At 43.4% G+C, this 26,198-nt stretch overlaps 1 protein-coding gene across 1 annotated transcript in view; it reads right to left on the reverse strand.

Annotated features, from left to right (window-relative positions):
• Nucleotides 1-25,038, reverse strand: part of Nlgn4x (neuroligin 4 X-linked) — a 69,870-nt gene extending 44,832 nt beyond the window's left edge. The window contains 3 exon segments of the mRNA XM_045141446.1: nucleotides 3,669-3,821; nucleotides 8,965-9,024; nucleotides 24,573-25,038. Coding sequence (XP_044997381.1) covers nucleotides 3,669-3,821; nucleotides 8,965-9,024; nucleotides 24,573-25,038 — 679 coding nt within the window.
• Between the last annotated feature and the right edge of the window lie 1,160 nt (nucleotides 25,039-26,198).

The raw sequence follows: 26,198 nt of genomic DNA on the forward strand, positions 1-26,198 counted from the left end.
CTAAATAAATTCCACTCTCGAGTAGATAGAAAAACAGAAAAACAGATAAATTCCGTCTCTCGAATAAATAGATAAATAAACAAATGGATCGATACATAAAATAAATAAACAGATAAATAAATTCCACCTCTCGAGTAGATAGAAAAACGGAAAAATGGGAAAATAGATAAATATGTAAGTTCCCTCCCTCAAATAAGTAGATAAATAAAGAAACGGATCGATCCATAAAATAAATAAATAGATAAATAAATTCCACCTCTCGAGTAGACAGAAAACCAGAAAAATGGAAAAACAGATAAATTCCGTCTCTCGAATAAATAGATAAATAAAGAAATGGATCGATACATAAAATGAATAAAAACCTAAATAAATTCCCACTCTCGAGTAGACAGAAAAATAGAAAAATGGAAAAATGGAAAAATAGACAAATTCTGTCTCTCGAACAAATAGATAAATAAAGAAATGGATCGACCCATAAAATAAATAAATAGATAAATAAATTCCACCTCTCGAGTAGATAGAAAAACGGAAAAATAGAAAAATAGATAAATATGTAAATTCCCTCCCTCAAATAAATAGAGAAATAAACATATGGATCGATACATAAGATAAATAAATAGAAAATTCCCACTCTCGAGTAGATGGAAAAACGGAAAAATGGAAAAATAGATAAATTCCGTCTCTCGAATAAATAGATAAATAAACAAATGGATCGACACACAAAATAAATAAATAGATAAATAAATTCCCACTCTCGGGTAGCTAGAAAAACGGAAAAATAGAAAACTAGATAAATATGTAAATTCCCTCCCTCAAATAAATAGAGAAATAAACATATGGATCGATACATAAGATAAATAAATAGAAAATTCCCAGTCTCGAGTAGATGGAAAACCGGAAAAATGGAAAAATAGACAAATTCCGTCTCTCGAATAAATAGATAAATAAAGAAACGGATCGACACATAACACAACACGTCCCCGACCTTAAATAATTCGATCAGGAATTTCAAGAGAAATCGATAAATCGTGAAACAAAGTCCCACGAATCCAACGAATAGACAGAAAAATGCAAAAAAAAAAATAGAAAAAAATATGGCGTCGCCCCCACCCCTCCCCCACCCCGCGGTCTCGTTCCCTCTCGTTCCCGCGTTCCCTCCCGCTCCTCCCCGTTCTCTCCACTTCCTCTTTTTTCCTTCCTTCCTTGCTTCCTTCCTTCCTTCCTTCCCCGTCTCCTCCACTTCCTCTCCTTTCTTTCCCTGTCTCCTCCACTTCCTCTCCCTCCCTTCCTTCCCTGTCTCTTCTACTTCCTCCCTCCACTTCCTCTCTCTCCCTTCCTTCCCTGTGCCTTCTACTTCCTCCCTCTACTTCCTCTCCCTCCCTTCCTTCCTTCCCTGTCTCCTCCACTTCCTCTCCCTTCCTTCCTTGTCTCTTCTACTTCCTCCCTCCACTTCCTCTCCCTTCCTTCCTTGTCTCTTCTACTACCTCCCTCCACTTCCTCTCCCTCCCTGTCTCCTCCACTTCCTCTCCCTTCCTTCCTTGTCTCTTCTACTTCCTCTACTTCCTCTCCCTTCCTTCTTTCCTTTTTGTCTCCACTTCCTCTCCCTCCCTTCCTTCCCTGTCTCCTCCACTTCCTCTCCCTTATTTGTCTCTTCTACTTCCTCCCTCCCCTTCCTCTCCCTCCCTTCCTTCCTTCCCTGTCTCCTCCACTTCCTCTCCCTCCCTTCCTTCCCTGTCTCTTCTACTTCCTCCCTCCACTTCCTCTCCCTCCCTCCCTTCCCTGTCCCCTCCACTTCCTCTCCCTCCCTTCCTTCCCTGTCTCCTCCACTTCCTCTCCCTTCCTTCCTTGTCTCTTCTACTTCCTCCCTCCACTTCCTCTCCCTTCCTTCTTTCTTTCCCTGTCTCCTCCACTTCCTCTCCCTTCCTTGTCTCTTCTACTTCCTCCCTCCACTTCCTCTCCCTCCCTTCCTTCCCTGTCCCCTCCACTTCCTCTCCCTTCCTTCCTTCCCTGTCTCCTCTACTTCCTCTACTTCCTCTCCCTCCCTTCCTTCCTTTTTGTCTCCACTTCCTCTCCCTCCCTTCCTTCCCTGTCTCCTCAACTTCCTCTCCCTTATTTGTCTCTTCTACTTCCTCCCTTCCCTTCCTCTCCCTCCCTTCCTTCCTTCCCTGTCTCCTCCACTTCCTCTCCCTTCCTTCCTTGTCTTCTCTTCTACTTCCTCTACTTCCTCTCCCTTCCTTCCTTCCTTTTTGTCTCCACTTCCTCTCCCTCCCTTCCTTCCCTGTCTCCTCAACTTCCTCTCCCTTATTTGTCTCTTCTACTTCCTCTACTTCCTCTCCCTTCCTTCCTTCCTTTTTGTCTCCACTTCCTCCCTTCCTTCCCTGTCCCCTCCACTTCCTCTCCCTTCCTTCCTTGTCTTCTCTTCTACTTCCTCTCCCTTCCTTCCTTCCTTTTTGTCTCCACTTCCTCTCCCTCCCTTCCTTCCCTGTCTCCTCCACTTCCTCTCCCTTATTTGTCTCTTCTACTTCCTCCCTCCCCTTCCTCTCCCTCCCTTCCTTCCTTCCCTGTCTCCTCCACTTCCTCCCCCTTCCTTCCTTGTCTCTTCTACTTCCTCCCTCCACTTCCTCTCCCTCCCTGTCCTCTCCACTTCCCCTCCCTCCCTTCCTTCCCTGTCTCCTCCACTTCCTCTCCCTTCCTTCCTTGTCCCTTCTACTTCCTCCCTCCACTTCCTCTCCCTCCCTCCCTTCCTTCCCTGTCTCCTCCACTTCCTCCCCCTTCCTTCCTTGTCTCTTCTACTTCCTCCCTCCACTTCCTCTCCATCCCTGTCCCCTCCACTTCCTCTCCCTTCCTTCCTTGTCTTCTCTTCTACTTCCTCTACTTCCTCTCCCTCCCTTCCTTCCTTTTTGTCTCCACTTCCTCTCCCTCCCTTCCTTCCCTGTCTCCTCAACTTCCTCTCCCTTATTTGTCTCTTCTACTTCCTCCCTTCCCTTCCTCTCCCTCCCTTCCTTCCTTCCCTGTCTCCTCCACTTCCTCTCCCTTCCTTCCTTGTCTTCTCTTCTACTTCCTCTACTTCCTCTCCCTTCCTTCCTTCCTTTTTGTCTCCACTTCCTCTCCCTCCCTTCCTTCCCTGTCTCCTCAACTTCCTCTCCCTTATTTGTCTCTTCTACTTCCTCTACTTCCTCTCCCTTCCTTCCTTCCTTTTTGTCTCCACTTCCTCCCTTCCTTCCCTGTCCCCTCCACTTCCTCTCCCTTCCTTCCTTGTCTTCTCTTCTACTTCCTCTCCCTTCCTTCCTTCCTTTTTGTCTCCACTTCCTCTCCCTCCCTTCCTTCCCTGTCTCCTCCACTTCCTCTCCCTTATTTGTCTCTTCTACTTCCTCCCTCCCCTTCCTCTCCCTCCCTTCCTTCCTTCCCTGTCTCCTCCACCTCCTCTCCCTTCCTTCCTTGTCTCTTCTACTTCCTCTACTTCCTCTCCCTCCCTTCCTTCCTTTTTGTCTCCACTTCCTCTCCCTCCCTCCCTTCCCTGTCTCCTCCACTTCCTCTCCCTTATTTGTCTCTTCTACTTCCTCCCTCCCCTTCCTCTCCCCCCCGCCTCCTCCCTCCCCCCTCCCCTCCCCCGCTTCCCGCCCGCTTCCTTCCCGCCCGCTTCCTTCCCGCCCGCGGCGGGCCGTTACCGAGGACGCCGAGGCGGAAGTTGAGGGTGACGACGATGACGTTTCCGTAGCTGGCCAGCACGCTGCCGTCCACCAGGTTGCCGGTGCCCTCGAGGTAGGAGCCGCCGTGCACGTACACCATCACCGGCTTCCGCCCGCCGCCCTCGCGCGCGTCTGCCGCCGGGGGAGGGGCAGGGGCGGGGGGAGGGGGAGGGACAGACACACGGACGCGGGTTCAGACGCACGCTCGGCGCCCGGCCCGCCGCGCCACCCCGCCCCCAATCCCGCCCACCAGGGACCGGGGGGGAGGGGCCGGGAGCGGGTTCGAGTCCCCCGGGGTCCCGCGGACGCCGGACAGGGGGGAGGCGGGGGGGGGAGGGGCGGGGGGAGGGAGGGAGAGGAAGTGGAGGGAGGAAGTAGAAGAGACAGGGAAGGGAGGGAGGGAGAGGAAGTGGAGGGGACAGGGAAGGGAGGGAGGGAGAGGAAATGGAGGAGGCAGGGAAGGAAGGGAGGGATGGGAAGTGGAGGAGGCAGGGAAGGGAGGGAGGGAGAGGAAGTGGAGGGAGGAAGTAGAAGAGACAGGGAAGGGAGGGAGAGGAAGTGGAGGAGACATGGAAAGAAAGAAGGAAGGGCGAGGAAATGGAGGGAGGAAGTAGAACACACAAAGAAGGAAGGAAGGGAGAGGAATTAGATGACACAGGGAAGGAAGGAAGCGAGGAAGGAAGGGAAGGAGGAAGACAGAGGAAGTGGAGGAGACATGGAAAGAAAGGAGAGGAAGTGGAGGGAGGAAGTAGAAGAGACAGGGAAGGAAGGGAGGGAGAGGAACTGGAGGAGACAGGGAAAGAAAGAAGGAAGGGAGAGGAAGTGGAGGGAGGAAGTAGAAGAGACAGGGAAGGGAGGGAGGGAGAGGAAGAAGAAGAGATGGGAAAGGGAGGAAGGAAGAAGGGAAGGAATGGAGAGGAATAAGAGGAGAAGGGGAAGGAAGGAAGAAGGGAGAACGACTGGAAGGATGGAAGGACTGGAAAGGAAGTAGAGTAAACAGGGAAGGAAGGAGGAAAACAGGAGGAATGGGAGGAAGAAAGAAAGAAATGGAGAGGAAGTAGAGGCGCCCGGGCAGGAAAAAGGAAGGAGAGAAGGAATGGAGAGGAAGTAGAGGAGACAGAAAAGGAAGGAAGGAAGGAAAGAAGGAAGGAAAAAAGGAAAGAGTGGTAAAGGAAGTAGAGAAGCCAGGGAAGAAGGGAAGGAAGAAGGGAAGGAATGGAGAGGAAGTAGAAGAGAAGGGGGAAGGAAAGAGGAAGGGAAGAAAGGAGAAAGGGAAAGAAGGAGGAAAGGAATGGAGAGGAAGTAGAGGAGACAGGGAAGGAAGGAATGAAAGGGAAAGAATGGAGAGGAAGCAGAGGAGACCAGGCACGAAGGAAGAAGGGAATAAAGGAGAAAAGGAAGGAAGGAGGGAAGGAAGGGAGAGGAAGTAGAGTAGACAGAGGAGGAAGGAGGAAATCAGGAGGAATGGAAGGAAGAAACTAATGGAGAGGAAGTAGAGGAGCCCAGGAAGGAAAAAGGAAGGAGAGGAAGGAGAGGAGACAGGGAAGGAAGAAAGGAGAACAAGAACAAATGGGAAGGAAGTAGAGAAGTCAGGGAATGGAGGAAGGAAGGAAAAAGGGAAGAAATGGAGAGGAAGTAGAGGAGACAGGGAAGGAAGGAAGAGGGAAGAAGGGAAGGAAGGGAAAGGCCATAGAGGAAACACACGGGGGAAACGGAAAGAGGAAAGAAAGTCAGGAAGAAGGAAGGGAAAGGAAGTGAAGGGGACAGGGAAGGAAGTGAAAGTGGAAATAAGAAGGAGTGGAAATACATAAGAAAGGAAGGAGGGAATTAAGGAAGGGAAGGAGTGGAAAGGAAGTGGAGGAAACACGGAACCAGGGGAAAATGGAAGGAAGGGGAAGGGAGGGAGGGAGGGAAAGAAGTGAGAGGAAGTAGAGGAGACAGGGAAGGAAGGTTAAATAGAAGAAGGAATGGGAGGAAGAAGGGAAGGAAGGAAGGAAGGAAGAGGAAGTACAGGAAACAGGGAAGAAGAAAGGAATGGGGAGGAAGTGGAGGAGAAGGGAAGGAAGCAGAAATGGAGGAAACAGGGAAGGAAGTGAAGATGGAAGGAAAGGTCGAGGGAGAAAGGAAGGAAAGAAGAGGAAGTACAGGAAACAGGGAAGGAAGAAGAAAGGAATGGAGAGGAAATGGAGGAGAAAAGAAGGAAGGAAGCAGAAGTGGAGGGAACAGGGAAGGAAGTGAAGACGGAAGTAAGGGCAGGGGGAGGGAGAAAGGAAGGAAAGAAGAGGAAGTACAGGAGGCAGAGAGGAAAGTGAAGATGGAAGGAAGGAATGGAGGGAGGAGAGAAGAGGAAGTAAAGGCGGCAGGGTAGGAAGTGAAATGGGAGGAAGGAATGGAGGGAGAGCGGAAAGATGGGAAAGAAATGAGAGAAAGTGGAGGGGACAGGGAAGGAAGGGAAATGTAAGGAAGAAGGAAGGAATGGAGGAAGGGCAGAGGGAGGGAGAAAAGAAGGAAGAGGAAGTAAAGGAGGCAGGGAAGGAAGTGAAGGTGAGAGGAAGGAAAGGAGGTAGGATGAGGAAATGAAGGTGGCAGGGAAGGAAGTGAAGATGGAAGGAAGGAAAGGAGGGAGATAGGAAGGAAGAGTAAGTAAAGGAGGCAGGGAAGGAAGTGAATATGGAAGGAAGGAAGGAATGGAGGAAGAAAAGGAGGTAGGAAGACGAAATGAAGGAGGTTTGGAAGAAAGTGAAGAGGGAAAGAAGGAAAGGAGGGAGGAAGGAAGAGGAAGTAAAGGAGGCAGGGTAGGAAGTGAAGATGGAAGTGAGGAAGGAAAGGGAAGTAAAGGAAGCAGGGAAGGAAGTGAAGATGGAAGGAAGGAAAGGAGGCAGGGATGGAAGTGACAATGGAAGGAAGGAAGGAAAAGAGGGAGGAAGAGGAAGTAAAGGAGGCAGGGAGGAAGTGAAGATGGAAGGAAGGAAAGGAGGCAGGGATGGAACTGACAATGGAAGGAAGGAACACAGGGAGGAAGAGGAAGTAAAGGAGGCAGGGAGGAAGTGAAGATGGAAGGAAGGAAAGGAGGGAGGAAGGGAGGAAGAGGAAGTAAAGGAGGCAGGGTAGGAAGTGAAGATGGAAGGAAGGAAAGGAGGGAGGAAGAGGAAGTAAAGGAGGCAGGGAAGGAAGTGACCATGGAAGTAAAGAAGGAACAGAGGAAGGAAAGGGAAGGAAAGGAGGCAGGAAAGGAAGTGATGATGGAAGTAAGGAAGGAACACAGGGAGGAAGAGGAAGTAAAGGAGGCAGGGAAGGAAGTGAAGATGCCCCCCCCCGTGTGCTGGCTTTTATGTGGGATTCGAACTCGGGTCCTGACCCTTCCGATCCCGGGTCTCCAGCCCGACTTTTCTCTCTCTCTCTCTCTTTTTTAATTATTTTTATAATTTTTAATTTTTGTCACATTTTGGATCATTTTCATGAATTTATTTATTTTTCTCTTGTCTTTATTTTTTTTTTTTGAAAGAAAATACTTCTGAGAGGGAGGGGAAATAATAATCACAACACTTCTTGCAAGTACTGAGTCACTGTCCGTCAAGTCTCTCAATCCCCGGAATTATTATTACTGTTAATTATTATTATTATTGATATTTTTTGGAATTGGAAGATCTGCAAATAATAAGCAAATAATTAAAAATAAAAATTCCCTTGATGTCCCAAACCACCACTAGAAACACTTCTTGAAAATAATTCATCACTTCCGGTTGATTCTTTAAATCCCCATTATTATTATTATTATTATTAGAATTTGAAGATCTGCAAATAATAAGCAAATAATTAAAACTAAAAAATCTCTCGACGTCCCACTCCCAAAACAACACCAGAAACACTTCTTAAAAATAATTCCTCACTTCCAGCTGATTCTTTAAATCCCCATTATAATTATTATTAATTATTTTTTTGGGGGGGAATTGGAAGATCTGCAAATAATAAGCAAATAATTAAAAAATAAAAATTCTCTCGACGCCCCACTCCCGAACCACCACCAGAAACGCTTCTTAAAAATAATTCATCACTTTCAGTTGATCTTTTAAAATCCCCATTATTATTATTAATTATTATTATGATATTATTATTATTATTGGAATTGGAAGATCTGCAAATAATAAGCAAATAATTTTTAAAAAAATCTCTTTATGTCCCACTCCTGAACCACCACCAAAAACACTTATTAGAAATAATTTGTCACTTTCAGATGATTTTTTTTAAATCCCCATTAATATTATTAATTATTATTATTTTTTGGAATCGGAAAACCTGCAAGAAAATAAGCAAATAGTTAAAATAATATATCGTTTGACATCCCGCCTCCGACTAACACCAAAATCATTTCAACTCTGTGAGTCGACTCTCTGAAACCCCATTATTATTATTATTATTATTATTAATTTTTGGAATTGGAAGATCTGCGAAAAAAAAATAAGCAAATAATTAAAAAGATATATCCTTTGACGTCCCTCCCCAGAACCACCACCAAAAGTGAATCCTGAGAGGTGCGGAAGAAGAAGAAGAAGAAGAAAAAAGTAAATAAAACACGGTCGAAATTCCAAAATATGCATTATTCGTTCGCAAAAAAATTTAATTCGGGAGGAAAGAAAAGAGAATGATAGAGAAGGAGGGGGGAAAAAGAAAAATAAAAGAGTCGCATGCACTTTTTTAAAATTTCGTTTTCTCTTCTTGTGGCCAAGTTAAAAAACAAAAAAAGAAGAAGAATATTTCATTTAAAAAGTATCTTCTTTTCATTTTGTTTTACTGAAAAATGGATTTTATTTGAAAAAGCTTTATTTTTTTTTAAAAAAGTGATTACTGTCAATTTAAAAAAAATATATATATATATATGTATTTTTTGGGGGGAACTTTTAGACTCGTTTCGCTAGAGGTTGGCCGAGTCTCGGGCACAGTAATTGGATTTTTTTATATTTTTTGGGTGGGGGGGGGCCAAAAAAAAAGGTAGTTTTAATATTTTTCTATTTTTTTTATAGAAAAATTTCTTACAAGAAGAAAAGGAGATGAGTCCGCACGTGTGCGTGTACTGGTTCCGAGTCAAAGAAAAAAGAAGGAAAAACAAAATTTCCAAAAACAACGGGAAAAAAAAAGAAAATGTATGTATCTATGTATAGAAAGAGATAGGGAGGTCATTATAAAGTCATGCTCTGTTAAAAATAACAAAAATTAATTGAAAAATAACCAAAAGAAAAATTTTTTTTAAAAAACACCAAAAAAAAAAAAAAAATACCTTCATCGTCAGCACGCTCGTTACTGGTGATATCATCTGCGAGTTTCTTTGTGTTGGCTCCTGAGAGGAGGAAATTGGGGGGGAAAGAGAAGAAAAAGAAAAAAAAAAAACAAAAAAAAAAACAACAAAAAAAGAGAGAATTTTCAAAACCAACAGGTTCTTCCAAAAATTTCAGAAAGAAGAGCGAGGTCAACAGTCCCCTCCCCCCAAACACACACACACACTAGTCAAAGGAAAAAAATTAAAAAAAAAAAAAATTACATTTGGATTCACCAAAATCCCCCTAAAAAAAAAAAAATTTCAAAATCAAACATAAAGATGTCAAAATCGTGCTGGTAATAATAATAATAATAATAATAATAATAATAATAATAATAAAATTATATATATAGTAGGTAGGTTGTGAAAATGCACTTGGTGGAGTTAAGGGACAAAAAAAAAAAAAAGAATCCGTCGCACCAAAAAAAAAATAAAAATTTAATTAATTAATTTAAAAAAATTCGATGTGAGTCGTTAATTAAAGAAAAAGGAATATATTCAAAATGAGACATAAAGATGTGAGAACAGATTCAAAGTCGTGGTGGTAACAATAATAATAATAATAATATAATAATAAAATAATAAATAAAATAATAATAATAAATAAAATAATAATAATAATAATAATAATAATAATAATAAAAATAGTAATAAATGAACTTTTGGGGACTTTAACAAAAAAGGAAACCAAAATAGATAAATAAAAAAGATAACGCCGCACCGGAAATAAATAAATTTAAATAAATAAATAAATAAATTAAAGAAAATCCAATGTGAGTCGTGAAGAAAAAAATAAATCAAACATAAAGATGGGTAAACAGATTCAAATTCTTGCTAATAATAATAATTAATAATAATAATAATAATAATAATAAATAGTAAATACTAGATAGGTTGTGAAAATGCACTTTGGGGAATTAAAAAAAGAAACTAAAAATTAAATAAATAAATAAATAAAAAGTAAAAGATAACACCACACCAAAAATAAATAAATTAAGGAAAATCCAATGTGAGTCGTTAAGAAAAAAGAAAAAAATCAAAATTAAACATAAATATGTGTAAACAGATTCAATAATAATAAATAATAATAATGAACACTAGAGAGGTTGTGAAAATGCAATTTGGGGAGTTTAACAAAAAAAAAAAGACACCAAAAATGTAAATAAATAAAAATAATATAAGTCCATAGATAAGGAAGGAAGAGATACCACTGTGCCAAAAATAAATAAATTGAAATAAAATCCAATGTAAATCGCTAAACAAGACACATTCAAAACCAAACATAAAGATGTGTGAAAACATTCAAATTCTTACCAATAATAATAATAATTAATAATAATAATAATAATAATAATAATAATAATTAGTAAGTAGGTTGTGAAAATGCACTTTGGGGAGTTAAAATAAAGACACCAAAAATATGAATAAATAAATACAATATCCCGCTGCACCAAAAATAAACAAATTAAAAAAAAAAATTAACAACGTGAGTGGTTAATAGAAGTAAAATTCAAAATAAAACATAAAGATGTGAGAACAGATTCAAAATCTTGCTAAATTAGTAATATTATTATTAACAGTAATATGCCGTGATTAACATAATTAATATAATAAAATAATGTATATTAATAAATAATACATAATTGACAATAATTGATATATAAAATAATAATAATAATAATAATAATAATAATAATAATAATAAATAGTAGGAAGGTTGTGGAAATGAACTTTGGGGAGGTTAAAAGAAACCAAAAAAATATAAATAAATTAAAAAAAGATAGCATCGCACCAAAAATAAATTAAATTTTTTAAAACTCCAAAGTTAGTCGTCAAGAAAAATAATAAAGAGGTGAGAACTGATTCAAAATCTTGCTAATAATAGTAATATTATTATTAACAGTAATATGCTATGATTAACATAATAAATATAATAAAATGATGTATATTAATAAATAATAATAATAATAATAAATAGTAGGAAGGTTGTGGAAATGAACTTTGGGGAGGTTAAAAGAAAATAAAAGAAACCAAAAAAACATAAATAAAGAAATAAATAAATAAATAAAAGATAGCCTTGCACCAAAAATAAATAAATTTTTAAAAACCCCAAAGCGAGTCGACAAGAAAAATAAATAAAATAAAGATGCGAGAACTGATTCAAAATCTTGCTAATAATAGTAATATTATTATTAACATTAATACGCTATGATTAACATAATAAATATAATAAAATGATGTATATTAATAAATAATAATAATAATAATAATAAATAGTAGGAAGGTTGTGGAAATGAACTTTGGGGAGGTTAAAAGAAACCAAAAAAATATAAATAAATTAAAAAAAGATAGCATTGCACCAAAAATAAATTAAATTTTTTAAAACTCCAAAGTGAGTCGTCAAGAAATATAAATAAAATAAAGATGCGAGAACTGATTCAAAATCTTGCTAATAATAGTAATATTATTATTAACAGTAATACGCTATGATTAACATAATAAATATAATAAAATGATGTATATTAATAAATAATAATAATAATAATAAATCGTAGGAAGGTTGTGGAAATGAACTTTGGGGAGGTTAAAAAAAATAAAAGAAACCAAAAAAACATAAATAAATAAATAAATAAATAAAAGATAGCCTTGCGCCAAAAATAAATAAATTTTTAAAAACCCCAACGCGAGTCGACAAGAAAAATAAATAAAATAAAGATGCGAGAACTGATTCAAAATCTTGCAAATAATAGTAATATTATTATTAACATTAATATGCTATGATTAACATAATAAATATAATAAAATGATGTATATTAATAATAATAATAATAATAATAAATAGTAGGAAGGTTGTGGAAATGAACTTTGGGGAGGTTAAAAGAAAATAAAAGAAACCAAAAAAACATACATAAAGAAATAAATAAATAAATAAAAGATAGCCTTGCGCCAAAAATAAATAAATTTTTAAAAACCCCAACGCGAGTCGACAAGAAAAATAAATAAAATAAAGATGCGAGAACTGATTCAAAATCTCGCAAATAATAGTAATATTATTATTAACACTAACATACTATGATTAACATAATTAATATCATAATGTAACAAAATAACGTAATTAATAAGTAATATATAATTAATAATCGATATATAATAACGTATAATAATAATATAAATAGTAGGAAGGTTGTGGAAATGAACTTTGGGTGGGTTTTGAAAAAAAGAAAAGAAACCAGAAAATATAAATAAATAAATAAAATAATAAAGGATAGCATCGCACCGAAAATAAATAAATTTTTAAAAACCCCAACGCGAGTCATCAAGAAAAATAAAATGAAGATGTGAGAACGGATTCAAAACCGTGCCGGCAATAATAATTAATAATAATAATGATAATCATGATTAATAATAATAATAATAATAATAATAATAATGGTAATAGCAGTCGTAATTGGTAGGTTGTGAAAATGCAATTTTGGGGTAAAAAATAAAAAAAAAAGTGACCCCCACCGTACCACAATAAATAATAAATAAATAATAATTAAAATAAATCCCGTGTGAGCTGTTATGAAAAACAATTAAAAAATACAGAGAAAAGTCGAATTATTAGAAAAGACATCTCCTCCACATTATCATTATTATTATTTTTAATTCAAAAAGAGATTCACAGCAGCAGAGATTTCCCCCATATTATTATTATTATTATTATTAATTATTATTTTAATTAAAAAAATGAAAAAAAAAGATATTCACAGCAGCAGAGATTTCCCCCGCATTATTATTAATAATAATAATTATTATTATTACTATTTTAATCCAAAAAAAAAATGAAAAAGAGATATTTTCGCAGCAGGAGCGCTCCCCCACAAGATTGTCAGGATTTTGTTTAATTTAAAAAAAAAAATAATAAATTTATTCCCGACATTATCATTATCATCATTATTACTAGTTTCATCAAAAAAAAAATGAAAATAACACATAATTGCAGCAAGCGTGACAGATTCCCCGAAATTATTATTATTAATACTACTATTTTAATTAAAAAATGAAAAAAGAGGCGTATTCCCAGCAGCAGAGCTGCTCCACCTTATTTACTATGATTTTAATTTAAAAAAAAAATTAAAAAAAAATATATATATATATTCCCAACAGCAGAGATTTTCGCCACTTTATTGTTATAATAATTACCATTTTAATTAAAAAATGAAAACACGATATATCCGCAGCAAGCAGGAGAGATTCCCCCCAAAATTATTCTTATTAATAGTACTATTTTAATTTGAAAAATGAAAATGTGGAATATTCGCAGCAGCAGGGCTGCCCCACATTATTTACCATGATTTTAAGTTAAAAAAATCAAATTAAAAAAATAAAATAAAATATATATATATATATATACACAGCAGCAGAGATTTACCCCCAGTATTAGTAGTATTTTAATTAAAAAATGAAAATTAGGTATATTCACAGCAAGCAGGAGAGATTCCCCCCAAATTATTCTTATTAATAATACTATTTTAATTTAAAAAATGAAAATGTGGAATATTCACAGCAGCAGAGCTGCCCACATTATTTACCATGATTTTAAGTAAAAAAAAAAAAAAAAAATTAAAAAAATATATGTATAATATTCACAGCAGCAGAGATTTTTCCCCACATTATTATTATTATTATTATTATTATTTTAAATAAAAAGTGAATAAGAAGCTATTCACAGCAGGAGAGATTCCCCGAAATTACTATTAATGGTACTATTTTAATTTAAAAAATGAAAATGTGGAATATTCACAGCAGCAGAGCTGCCCCACATTATTTACCTTGATTTTAAGTAAAAAAAATCAAATTAAAAAAATATATGTATAATATTCACAGCAGCGGAGATTTTACCCCACATTATTATTATTATTATTATTTTAAATAAAAAGTGAATAAAAAGCTATTCACAGCAGGAGAGATTCCCCGAAATTATTATTAATGGTACTATTTTAATTTAAAAAATGAAAATGTGGAATATTCACAGCAGCAGAGCTCCCCACATTATTTACCTTGATTTTAAGTAAAAAAAATCAAATTAAAAAAATATATGTATAATATTCACAGCAGCAGAGATTTTACCCCACATTATTATTATTATTATTATTATTTTAAATAAAAAGTGAATAAGAAGCTATTCACAGCAGGAGAGATTCCCCGAAATTATTATTAATGGTACTATTTTAATTTAAAAAATGAAAATGTGGAATATTCACAGCAGCAGAGCTGCCCCACATTATTTACCTTGATTTTAAGTAAAAAAAAACAAATTAAAAAAATATATGTATAATATTCACAGCAGCAGAGATTTTACCCCACATTGTTATTATTATTATTATTATTTTAAATAAAAAGTGAATAAAAAGCTATTCACAGCACGAGAGATTCCCCGAAATTATTATTATTATTAATACTATTTTAATTTAAAACACTGAAAAAGGGGTATATTCACAGCAGGAGAGACCCTCCAAATTATTATTTTTATTAAGACTATTTTAATTTTAAAAAGTGAAAAAGAGGTAATATTCACAGCACCAGAGATTCCCCCCACGTGATCATCATTATTATTATTATATTTAATTTTGAAAAAAAAAACGGGGTTCACGGCATCAAAGATCCCCCACGTCATCATCATCATCATCATCATCATCATCATTATTATTATTTTATTATTATTATTTTATTATTATTATTTTATTTTTCCGGGAGGGGAAGAAAAAATGGAAAAATAGTATTTGATCTGGTTTCCGGTGATTCCGATGCAAAAAAAAAAAAAAAAAAAAAAAATATATATATATATATATATATATATATATATATATATTAGTATATATATTTATATTATATTATATATTTATATTTATGGTGATCGCGTTGATCATGATTATAATTTATAATTATAAATATCTTATATAATAAAGATCTCATATAATAAATATATTTATAATTTTAGTTATTATATAGTTCTATTTTATAATTATAAACACTGCATATTTATGTCATATATATTTATATATAGCTGTAAATATAAATATATGTTGGGAAGTACATAAATATATATACTTGCATGCGTAGATATATATATTTATATGTATATAAATATATATGTATATAAATATATATGTATATTCATGTACATATGTATATGTTTGTGCATATATATATATAAAAACTGTATATATATATGTCATAATAACAATGATAATGTACAACAAAGTACAAATGATATAAATATAATAAAAAGAATTTATAGTATAATAATAATGAAAAACGTACTATAAATGATATAAATATAATAAAAATAATTTATAGAATAATAATGATAATGATGATGCAAAACGAAGTATATATGATATAAATATAATGCACATTGTTTAAAATATAAAAAAATTAAGAGTAATATAAAATATACAGGAAATGATATAAATACGATGCATATAAATATAAAATATAAAAATCATGATAGTAAATGCGTAAATAATAGCGACAATGAATAAAATTTTAATTTTTTAAACTTAAAAAGGGCTGCAGGCGGAGCATATGTAAACATCGGCGTACAAGACTCCTCGTCCAAGCACGTTGAACCACGTCGGGCCCGGGTGTCACCGTCACGGCGTCGGGAACACGTCTCCACGGGAGTCACACCGGTTCACACCCCCGGTTGTGGGTTCAACACTCGGGAAACACAGCCGGGACCCGAGATGAAGGACCGGGAACCGTGTTCCAAAAACAATAAACTCACAAAAATGCGGGTGTCACCACACCGCATTAGGAACACATATCCATGGGAGTCACACCAGTTCACACCCCCAGTCGCGGGGTCGACACTCGGGAAACACAGCCGGGACCCGTGACGCAGGACCAGGAACCGTGTTCCAAAAATAATTAACCACAAAGAGTCAGGTGTCAGCGTCACAGCGTCAGGAACACGTCTCCACGGGAGTCACACCGGTTCACACCTCCAGTCGCGGGGTCGACACACACGACACACAGCCGGGACCCGTGACGCAGGACCAGGAACCATGTTCCAAAAACAATCAACCACAAAAAGTCGGGTGTCACCGTCACTGTGTCGGGAACACATCTCCACGGGAGTCACACCGGTTCACACCCCCATTCGCGCGGTCGACACTCGGGAAACACAGCCGGGACCCGTGACGCAGGACCAGGAACCGTGTTCCAAAAACAATAAACCACAAAAAGTCGGGTGTCACTGTCACAGCATCAGGTACATGTCTACACGGGAGTCACACCAGTTCACACCTCCAGTTGCGGGGTCAACACACACGACACACAGCCGGGACCCCTGATGCAGGACCGGGAACTGCATTCCAAAAACAATAAACCCATAAAAATGTGGGTGTCACCGTGACGGCGTCGGGAACACGTCTCCACGGGAGTCACACCGGTTCACACCCCCGGTTGTGGGTTCGACACTCGGGAAACACAGCCGGGACCCGAGATGCAGGACCGGGAACCGTGTTCCAAAAACAATAAACCCATAAAAATGCGGGTGTCACCGTCACGGCGTCAGGAAGGCGTCTCCACGGGAGTCACACCGGTTCACACCCCCAGCCGCGCGGTCGACACACGGGAAACACAGCCGGGACCCGTGATGCAGGACCGGGAACCGCGTTCCAAAAACAATAAACCACAAAAAGTCGGGTGTCACCGTCACAGCATCAGGAACATGTCTACACGGGAGTCACACCGGTTCACACCTCCAGTCGCGGGGTCGACACACACAAAACACAGCCGGGACCCGTGACGCAGGACCGGGAACTGTGTTCCAAAAACAATAAACCCATAAAAATGCGGGTGTCACCGTCACAGCGTCAGGAAGGCGTCTCCTCAGGAGTCACACCAGTTCACACCCCTGGTTGTGGGTTCGACACTCGGGAACCACAGCCGGAACCCGTGACGCAGGACCAGGAACCGTGTTCCAAAAACAATCAACCACAACAAGTCGGGTGTCACTGTCACAGCATCAGGGTCACGTCTCCACGGGAGTCACACCGGTTCACACCCACAGTTGAGAGGTCAACAGTCAGGAAACACAGCCAGAGCCCGTGACACAGGACCAGGAACCGTGTTCCAAAAACAATCAACCGCAAAAAGTCAGGTGTCACCGTCACAGCGTCAGGAAAACGTCTCCACGGGAGTCACACCAGTTCACACCTCCAGTCGCGTGGTCGACACTCGGGAAACACAGCCGGGACCCGTGATGCAGGACCAGGAACCGTGTTCCAAACAGTATAAACCACAAAAAGTCAGGGGTCACCGTCACAGTATAAACCACAAAAAGTCGGGGGTCACCGTCACTGCGTCAGGAACATGTCTCCACGGGAGTCACACCGGTTCACACCCCCAGTCGCGGGGTCGACACTCGGGAAACACAGCCGGGACCCGAGACGCAGGACCAGGAACCATGTTCCAAAAACAATCAACCACAAAAAGTCGGGTGTCACCGTCACTGCGTCGGGAACACGTCTCCATGGGAGTCACACCGGTTCACACCCCCAGTCGCGCGGTCGACACACGGGAAACACAGCCGGGACCTGTGACGCAGGACCAGGAACTGCGTTCCAAAAACAATCAACCACAACAAGTCGGGTGTCACCGTCACAGCATCAGGAACATGTCTACACGGGAGTCACACCGGTTCACACCTCCAGTCGCGGGGTCGACACACACAAAACACAGCTGGGACCCATGATGCAGGACCGGGAACCGTGTTCCAAAAACAATAAACCCATAAAAATGCGGGTGTCACCATCACGGCGTCAGGAAGGCGTCTCCACGGGAGTCACACCGGTTCACACCCCCGGTTGTGGGTTCGACACTCGGGAAACACAGCCGGGACCCGTGACGCAGGACCGGGAACCGTGTTCCAAAAACAATCAACCACAACAAGTTGGGTGTCACCGTCACAGCATCAGGGTCACGTCTCCACGGGAGTCACACCGGTTCACACCCACAGTTGAGAGGTCAACAGTCAGAAAACACAGCCGGAGCCCGTGACACAGGACCAGGAACCGTGTTCCAAAAATAATTAACCACAAAAAGTCAGGTGTCACCATCACAGCGTCAGGAAAACGTCTCCACGGGAGTCACACTGGTTCACACCCCCACTCGTGGGGTCGACACACACGACACACAGCCGGGACCCGTGATGCAGGACCGGGAACTGAGTTCCAAAAACAATAAACCCATAAAAATTCGGGTGTCACTGTCACAGCGCCAAGAAGGCGTCTCCTCAGGAGTCACACCAGTTCACACACCCGGTTGTGGGTTCGACACTCGGGAACCACAGCCGGAACCCGAGATGCAGGACCAGGAACCGTGTTCCAAAAACAATCAACCACAACAAGTCGGATGTCACCGTCACAGCATCAGGGTCACGTCTCCACGGGAGTCACACTGGTTCACACCCACAGTTGAGAGGTCAACAGTCAGAAAACACAGCCGGAGCCCGTGACACAGGACCAGGAACTGTGTTCCAAAAATAATTAACCACAAAAAGTCAGGTGTCACCATCACAGCGTCAGGAAAACGTCTCCACGGGAGTCACACCGGTTCACACCCCCACTCGTGGGGTCGACACACACGACACACAGCTGGGACCCGTGATGCAGGACCGGGAACTGAGTTCCAAAAACAATAAACCCATAAAAATTCGGGTGTCACTGTCACAGCGCCAAGAAGGCGTCTCCACGGGAGTCACACTGGTTCACACCCCCAGTCGCGCGGTCAACACTCGGGAAACACAGCCGGAACCCGTGTCGGGGACGCAGGGTTCGAGTGTCTCTGGGGAGTCACGGTCACCTGCATTGTGCCTGACGGTTGCCCTGGCAACACACAGCCCACCCGTCAGTACCCGATGGCGACCGTGCCACTGAGGGTCGGCTGTTGGTGGCGTGGAGGGCGGGAGGGCACGGCCAACACACACGTGTCACGTGTCCACCCGCCCCATGATGGTGTCAGTGATCACACCAGTGATTACCCTGTCCTGTAACTATATAAAATATATAATATGTTGCAATTTAGTGATAATAATGTGCTGTGTGATAATATGTTGTGATATAGTAACGTGTCATAATAATAATAGTGATGTGATGCGTCACGATGAGACATGATGACATGACGACCATCACGTGTGAAAATGACGCGTGGTGATAGCATGATGTGATGCGTCACGACGATACATGATGACATGACGACAATCACGTGTGAAAATGACGCGTGCTGATAGCATGATGTGATGCGTCACGATGATGTATGATGACATGACGACAATCACGTGTGAAAATGACGCGTGCTGATAACATGATGTCACGATGATACATGATGACATGACGACAATCACGTGTGAAAATGACGCGTGGTGATAGCATGATGTGATGCGTCGCGACGATACATGATGACATGACGACAATCACGTGTGAAAATGACGCGTGGTGATAGCATGATGTGATGCGTCACGATGATACATGATGACATGACGACAATCACGTGTGAAAATGACGCGTGCTGATAGCATGATGTGATGCGTCACGATGATACATGATGACATGACGACAATCACGTGTGAAAATGACGCGTGGTGATAACATGATGTGATGCGTCACGATGATACATGATGACATGACGACAATCACGTGTGAAAATGACGCGTGCTGATAGCATGATGTGATGCGTCGCGACGATACATGATGACATGACGACAATCACGTGTGAAAATGACGCGTGGTGATAGCATGATGTGATGCGTCACGATGATGTATGATGACATGACGACAATCACGTGTGAAAATGACGCGTGGTGATAGCATGATGTGATGCGTCACGATGATACATGATGACATGACGACAATCACGTGTGAAAATGACGCGTGCTGATAGCATGATGTGATGCGTCACGATGATGTATGATGACATGACGACAATCACGTGTGAAAATGACGCGTGCTGATAGCATGATGTGATGCGTCACGATGATACATGATGACATGACGACAATCACGTGTGAAAATGACGCGTGCTGATAGCATGATGTGATGCGTCACGATGAGACATGATGACATGATGACAATCACGTGTGAAAATCACATGTGGTGATAAAATGACATATCGCGTCATGATGACGTAATGCATCGTAATCAAATAAGGTCATGTAATGTCTTTTCATGATATGATGTGTTATGACGACACACAGCATGTGGCAATAAAATGACATGTAAACGTGACACGTGACAGCACGGCGTGCTAGAACGTGTTGTCGCGACGAGAAGCGACCATGTGCGATCACGGAGCGACACATGACCATAAGATTATGACAGAAATGACATGTGATGACGTAATGCGATCACGTGATCTACTGTCGTGAACCATGTGTCGCAGCAAATACGTAATAGTGCATGGAAATGTTATGACGTGTAATAATAAGATTATACTAGAACACAATGAAAGTGACATGGGATAGCGTGATGTCCTCTAAAGATGTAACGTGTCGCATCAATATGCGATCATGCAACGACATGTAATGTCACGATTGTGACAGAATGTGATGAACGTGACGTGTGACACTGCATTGTAATAATGTCATGTGTTGTGATGACGTGACGTGCCGTATCCACGCGTAATAATATGCGATAATGCAAGGGTATATAATAATAATAGTAATAATAATAATAATGATACTGGAATATAATAAAAATGACACGTGATAACGTAACGTGTTATAATGACGTCACGTGTCGTGACATATGTAACAATATGTGATAATGTGACGATGTGTAATAATCATTATAATAATATTACACCGGAATATAATAAAAATGACACGTGATAACGTAACGTGTTATAATGACGTCACGTGTCATAACGTATATAATAATATGTGATAATGTGACGATGTGTAATAATCATTATAATATTACACCAGAATATAATAAAGATGACACGTGATAACATAATGTGTTATAATGACGTGACGTGTCGTGACATGTGTAACAATATGTGATAATGTGACGATGTGTGATAATCGTTATAATAATATTACACCAGAATATAATAAAAATGACACGTGATAACGTAATGTAATAATGTTATAATGACGTAACGTGTCGTAACGTATGATAATATGTGATAATGTGATGATATATAATAATCATTATAATAATATTACACCGGAATATAATAAAAATGACACGTGATAACGTAATGTAATAATGTTATAATGACGTGACGTGTCGTGACATGTGTAACAATATGTGATAATGTGACGATGTGTAATAACCATTATAATAATATTACACCGGAATATAATAAAAATGACACGTGATAACGTAACGTGGTATAATGACGTCACGTGTCGCGACATGTGTAACAATATGTGATAATATGACAATGTGTAATAATCATTATAATATTACACTAGAATATAATATAAATGACACGTGATAACATAATGTGTTATAATGACGTAACGTGTCATTATAACGTATGATAACATGTGATAATGTAATGATGTATAATAATGAGATTATGACGGAATATAATGAAATTGGCGTGTGACACTGTACTGTAAAGTAACGTGTCGCGATGACATCACGTGTCAGAATAATGCATGATAACATGTGATAATAATAATATAATAAAAGTGACCCGTGATATGATGTACTGTAATCACACGTATCACTAGAATGTATGATAATAATATGTGATAATGTGACGATGTACAGTGATCATTATCGTGATGTCATGGTAGAATATAATACAAATGACACGTGATAATACGATGTGTTATAATGACGTCGTGTGTCATTAGAATGTACAATAACATGTGACAATGTCATGACATATAACGATGACACTAGAATGTAATGTAAGTGGCATGTTATCACATGATGAATGTGTCAGAAGAATGTAAGACATGTAATAACGTAACGACGCATAATAACGATAGTAGTAATGACAAGATGACACGGGAACGTCATGTAAATGACCTGTGATCATATGATGCATTGTAATGACACAGCGTGTCAGAATAACGTGCGATGACGTGTGACGATGCGACGATACCTCATCACGATAAGATCACGCTGGGACACGATCAAGGAATCACGTGCGGCGACATGCGATAACACGCGTCACAATGAGATTCTGACGGAATATCATGAAGCTGACACGTGATATTGCGAACTGTGGTGACGCGATGTGTCGCATGCGTGTGTAACGACACGTGACAAGGTAGCGACGCGTAATAATCGTCACCGTGATGATGACGAGGCCGTACCGGAACACGGTAAAAGTGACGCGTGCTCGTGGGATGCGTGGCGGTGACGTGATGTGCCGTGTCCGTGCGTAATCACACGTGACGGTGCAGTGACGCGTGATAATAAGAACACGCGGGAACGTAACGAAATCGACGTGCAACACAACGCGTCGCCACGACGCAGGGTGTCGCGGCCACGCGTGATCGCACGCGATGACGTCACGCCACACGCCAATAACTATAAATAAATAAATAAATAAATAAACAGTAACGAGAGGGGCAGTGGAGCAGACGGGTCCACGCGGTCCGTCCGTCCGTCTGCCCGCCCGCGCCCGTGCCATTCTCGGCGGGCACGGGACTGAAGCAGAGGGGTCCGCGCGGTCCGTCCGTCTGTCCGTCCGTCCGTCCGTCCGCCCTCGCCCCTGCCCGCACCGTCCTCGGTGGGCACGAGAGTGAAGAAAACGGGCCCGCACGGTCAGTCCGTCCGTCCGTCCGCCCGCACCTGCCATTCACCACCATCCTCGGTGGGCACGGCAGTGAAGCAGAGGGGCCCGCAAAGTCCGTCCGTCTGTCCATCCACCAGTGCCTGTGCCCGCACCGTCCTCGGCGGGCACGAGACTGAAGCAGAGGGGTCCGTGCGGTCCGTCTGTCCGTCCGTCCGTCCGCCCTTGCCCATGCCCGTACCGTCCCCGGAGGGTACGGGAGTGAAGCACAGGGGGTCTGCACGGTCCATCTGTCCGTCCGTCTGCCCTTGCCTGCCCGTACCATCTTCGGCGGGCACGGGAGTGAAGCAGAGGGGTCCGCAAGGTCTGTCCGTCTGTCCATCCACCTGCCTGCGCCCTCGCCCGTACCGTCCTCAATGGGCACGGCAGTGAAGCAGAGGGGTCCTCAAGGTTCGTCCGTCCATCTGTCCGCCATCGCCCACGCCTGTACCGTCGTCAGTGGGCACGGGAGTGAAGCAGAAGGGTCTGCGGGGTCAGTCCGTCCGTCCGTCCACCCTCCCGCGTTCCTACCATCCTCGGTGGGCACGGGAGTGAAGCAGAGGGGTCCGTGACGTCTGTCCGTCCGTCCATCCGCCCGTGCCCGCACCGTCCTCGGTGGGCACGGGAGTGCAACAGAGGAGTCTGCGCCGTCTGTCCGTCTGTCCGTCCGTCTGCCCGCGCCCGTACCATCGTCAGTGGGCAGAGAAGTGAAGCAGAGGGGTCCACGAGGTCCGTCCGTCCGTCCGTCCATCCATCAATCCGTCCCTCTGTCCGTCCGTCTGTCCGCCCCCGCGCGTACCGTCCTCGGTGGGCACGTAGATGTTGAGGCAGAGGGGCCCGTGCGGTTACTCCGTCCATGCGTCCATCAGTCTGTCCCTCCGTCCGTCCGTCCGCCCCCACCCGGGCCCTCTACTCCCTGTACCGTCCTCGGTGGGCAGTGAGGCAGAGGGATCAGTGCGGTCACTCCGTCCGTCCGTCCGTCCGTCAGTCCGTCCGTCCGTCCGTCTGCCCGCCCGCCCGTAATGTCTTCGGTGGGCACGGCAGTGAGGCAGAGGGGCCCGTGCGGTCACTCCGTCCGTCCGTCCATCCGTCTGTCCGTCCCTCCGTCCGTCCGTCCGCCCCCGCCCGGGCCCTCATCCCCCCGTAATGTCCTCCGTGGGCACGGCAGTGAGGCAGAGGGGCCCGTGCGGTCACTCTGTCCGTCCGTCCATCAGTCTGTCCCTCCGTCCGTCCATCTGTCCGTCCGTCCGCCCGCTTGAACGCCCGCCCGTACCGTCCTCGGTGGGCACAGCAGTGAGGCAGAGGGGCCCGTGCGGTCACTCCGTCCATCCGTCCGTCCGTCCATCGGTCCGTCCGTCCGTCCGCCCGCCCCCGCCCCCGCCCGGGCCCCGCGCGTACCGTCCTTGGTGGGCACGTAGATGTTGAGGCAGAGGGGCCCGTGCGGTCACTCCGTCCGTCCGTCCATCACTCTGTCCCTCCATCCGTCCGTCCGCCCCCACCCGGGCCCTCATCCCCCAGTACCGTCCTCGGTGGGCACGGCAGTGAGGCAGAGGGTCCCGTGTGGTCACTCTGTCCTTCCGTCCATCTGTCCGTCCCTCCGTCCATCTGTCCGTCCCTCCGTCCATCTGTCCGTCCCTCCGTCCGTCTGCCCGCCCGCCCGTACCGTCCTCGGTGGGCACAGCAGTGAGGCAGAGGGGCCCGTGCGGTCACTCCGTCTGTCCGTCCGTCCGTCCATCCGCCCGCCCGCCCACCCCCGCCCCCGCCCGGGCCCCCATGCATACCGTCCTCGGTGGGCACGTAGATGTTGAGGTAGAGGCAGTCCTCGCTCTGCTCCTGCACGTAGGCGGCGAGCGTGTCGAGGTTGGCGGTGAACCACACGGGCAGCATGTCGTGCAGCAGCGCGCGCTCGTCCAGGTGCTGCGGGCACACCGCCGCGAACTGCGTCGCGTTCCGCACGCCCGCCCACGACGACGGCGGCTCGGGCGGCTGGAAGCGGCGCTCCCCGGTGGGCGGCGCGGCGTACGGCACGCCCAGGAACTGCTCCACGGGGCCCAGGATCTCGTTCGGCAGCGGCGCCCGCACCCCGCGCAGCTTCCCGTAGTTCGTGCTCACCACCGGGTGCTGCGGCCCGGAACCCGCGCCGCCCGCCGCGGGCCGCGGCCACGACGCCGCCGCCGCCGCCAGCACCGCCAGCCACAGCAGCGCGGGGCGCCGCCGGCGGCGCTGCGGTCCCTCGGGCCGGCGCATGGCGCTCACGGGCTCATGCGCGCGGGCGCGCGGGGGATCCTCGTGCGAGGAGATGCGTCTGTGTGTGAGGAATCCTCGTGTGAGGAGATGCGTCCGTGTGAGAGGAATCCTCGTGCGAGGAGATGCGTCCAGGTGCGAGGAATCTCCGTGCGAGGAGATGCGTCCGTGTCAGAGGAATCCTCGTGCAAGGAGATGCGTCCACTAATAGGAATCCTCGTGCGAGGAGATGCGTCCGCTAATAGGAATCCTCGTGCGAGGAGATGCGTCCGCTAATAGGAATCCTCGTGCGAGGAGATGCGTCCGCGTGCGAGGAATCCTCGTGCGAGGAGATGCGTCCGCTAATAGGAATCCTCGTGCGAGATGCGTCCCTGTGTGAGGAATCCTCGTGCAAGGAGATGCGTCCACGTGCAAGGAATCCTCATGCAAGATGTGTCTGCGTGCGAGGAATCCTCATGCGAGGAGATGCGTCCCTATGTGAGGAATCCTCGTGCAAGGAGATGCGTCCGCTAATAGTCATCCTCGTGTGAGGAGATGCGTCCGTGTGCGAGGAATCCTCATGCGAGGAGATACGTCCGCTAATAGGAATCCTCATGCGAGGAGATGCGTCCCTGTGTGAGGATTCCTCATGCAAGATGTGTCTGCGTGCGAGGAATCCTCGTGCGAGGAGATGCGTCCACGTGCAAGGACCTGCAACTGCTGCAAGAAATCCACGTGCGAGGAGCTGTGTCCACTAATTGGGATCCTCGTGCAAGGAGATGTGTCTGCTAACAGGAATCCTCGTGCGAGGAGCTGCGTCCACTGTGTTCACGTGCAAGTAGCTGCATCTACTAATAGGAATCCTCGTGCGAGGAGCTGCGTCCACGTACGAGAACCTGAGTCCACTGCAAGGAATCCATGTGCGAGCAGCTGCGTCCGCTAATAGGAATTCTCGTGCGAGGAGCTGCGTCCGCTGCGTCCACATGTGAGGACCTCCGTCCGCTAATAGGAATCCTCGTGAGAAGAGTTGTGTCCATGTGCAAGGAGTTGCATCCGGTGCAAGGAATCCTCGTGCGAGAAGCTGCGTCCACTGCATCCACGTGCAAAGAATGCTCACCCGAGGACCTGCGTCCACATGAAAGGAGCTGCGTCAACTGCAATCAAGTGCAAGGAGCAGCTGCATG

This window comes from Jaculus jaculus, unplaced genomic scaffold (genome assembly GCF_020740685.1).
Source record: "Jaculus jaculus isolate mJacJac1 unplaced genomic scaffold, mJacJac1.mat.Y.cur uX1, whole genome shotgun sequence".
NCBI classification, from domain to species: Eukaryota; Metazoa; Chordata; class Mammalia; order Rodentia; family Dipodidae; genus Jaculus; species Jaculus jaculus.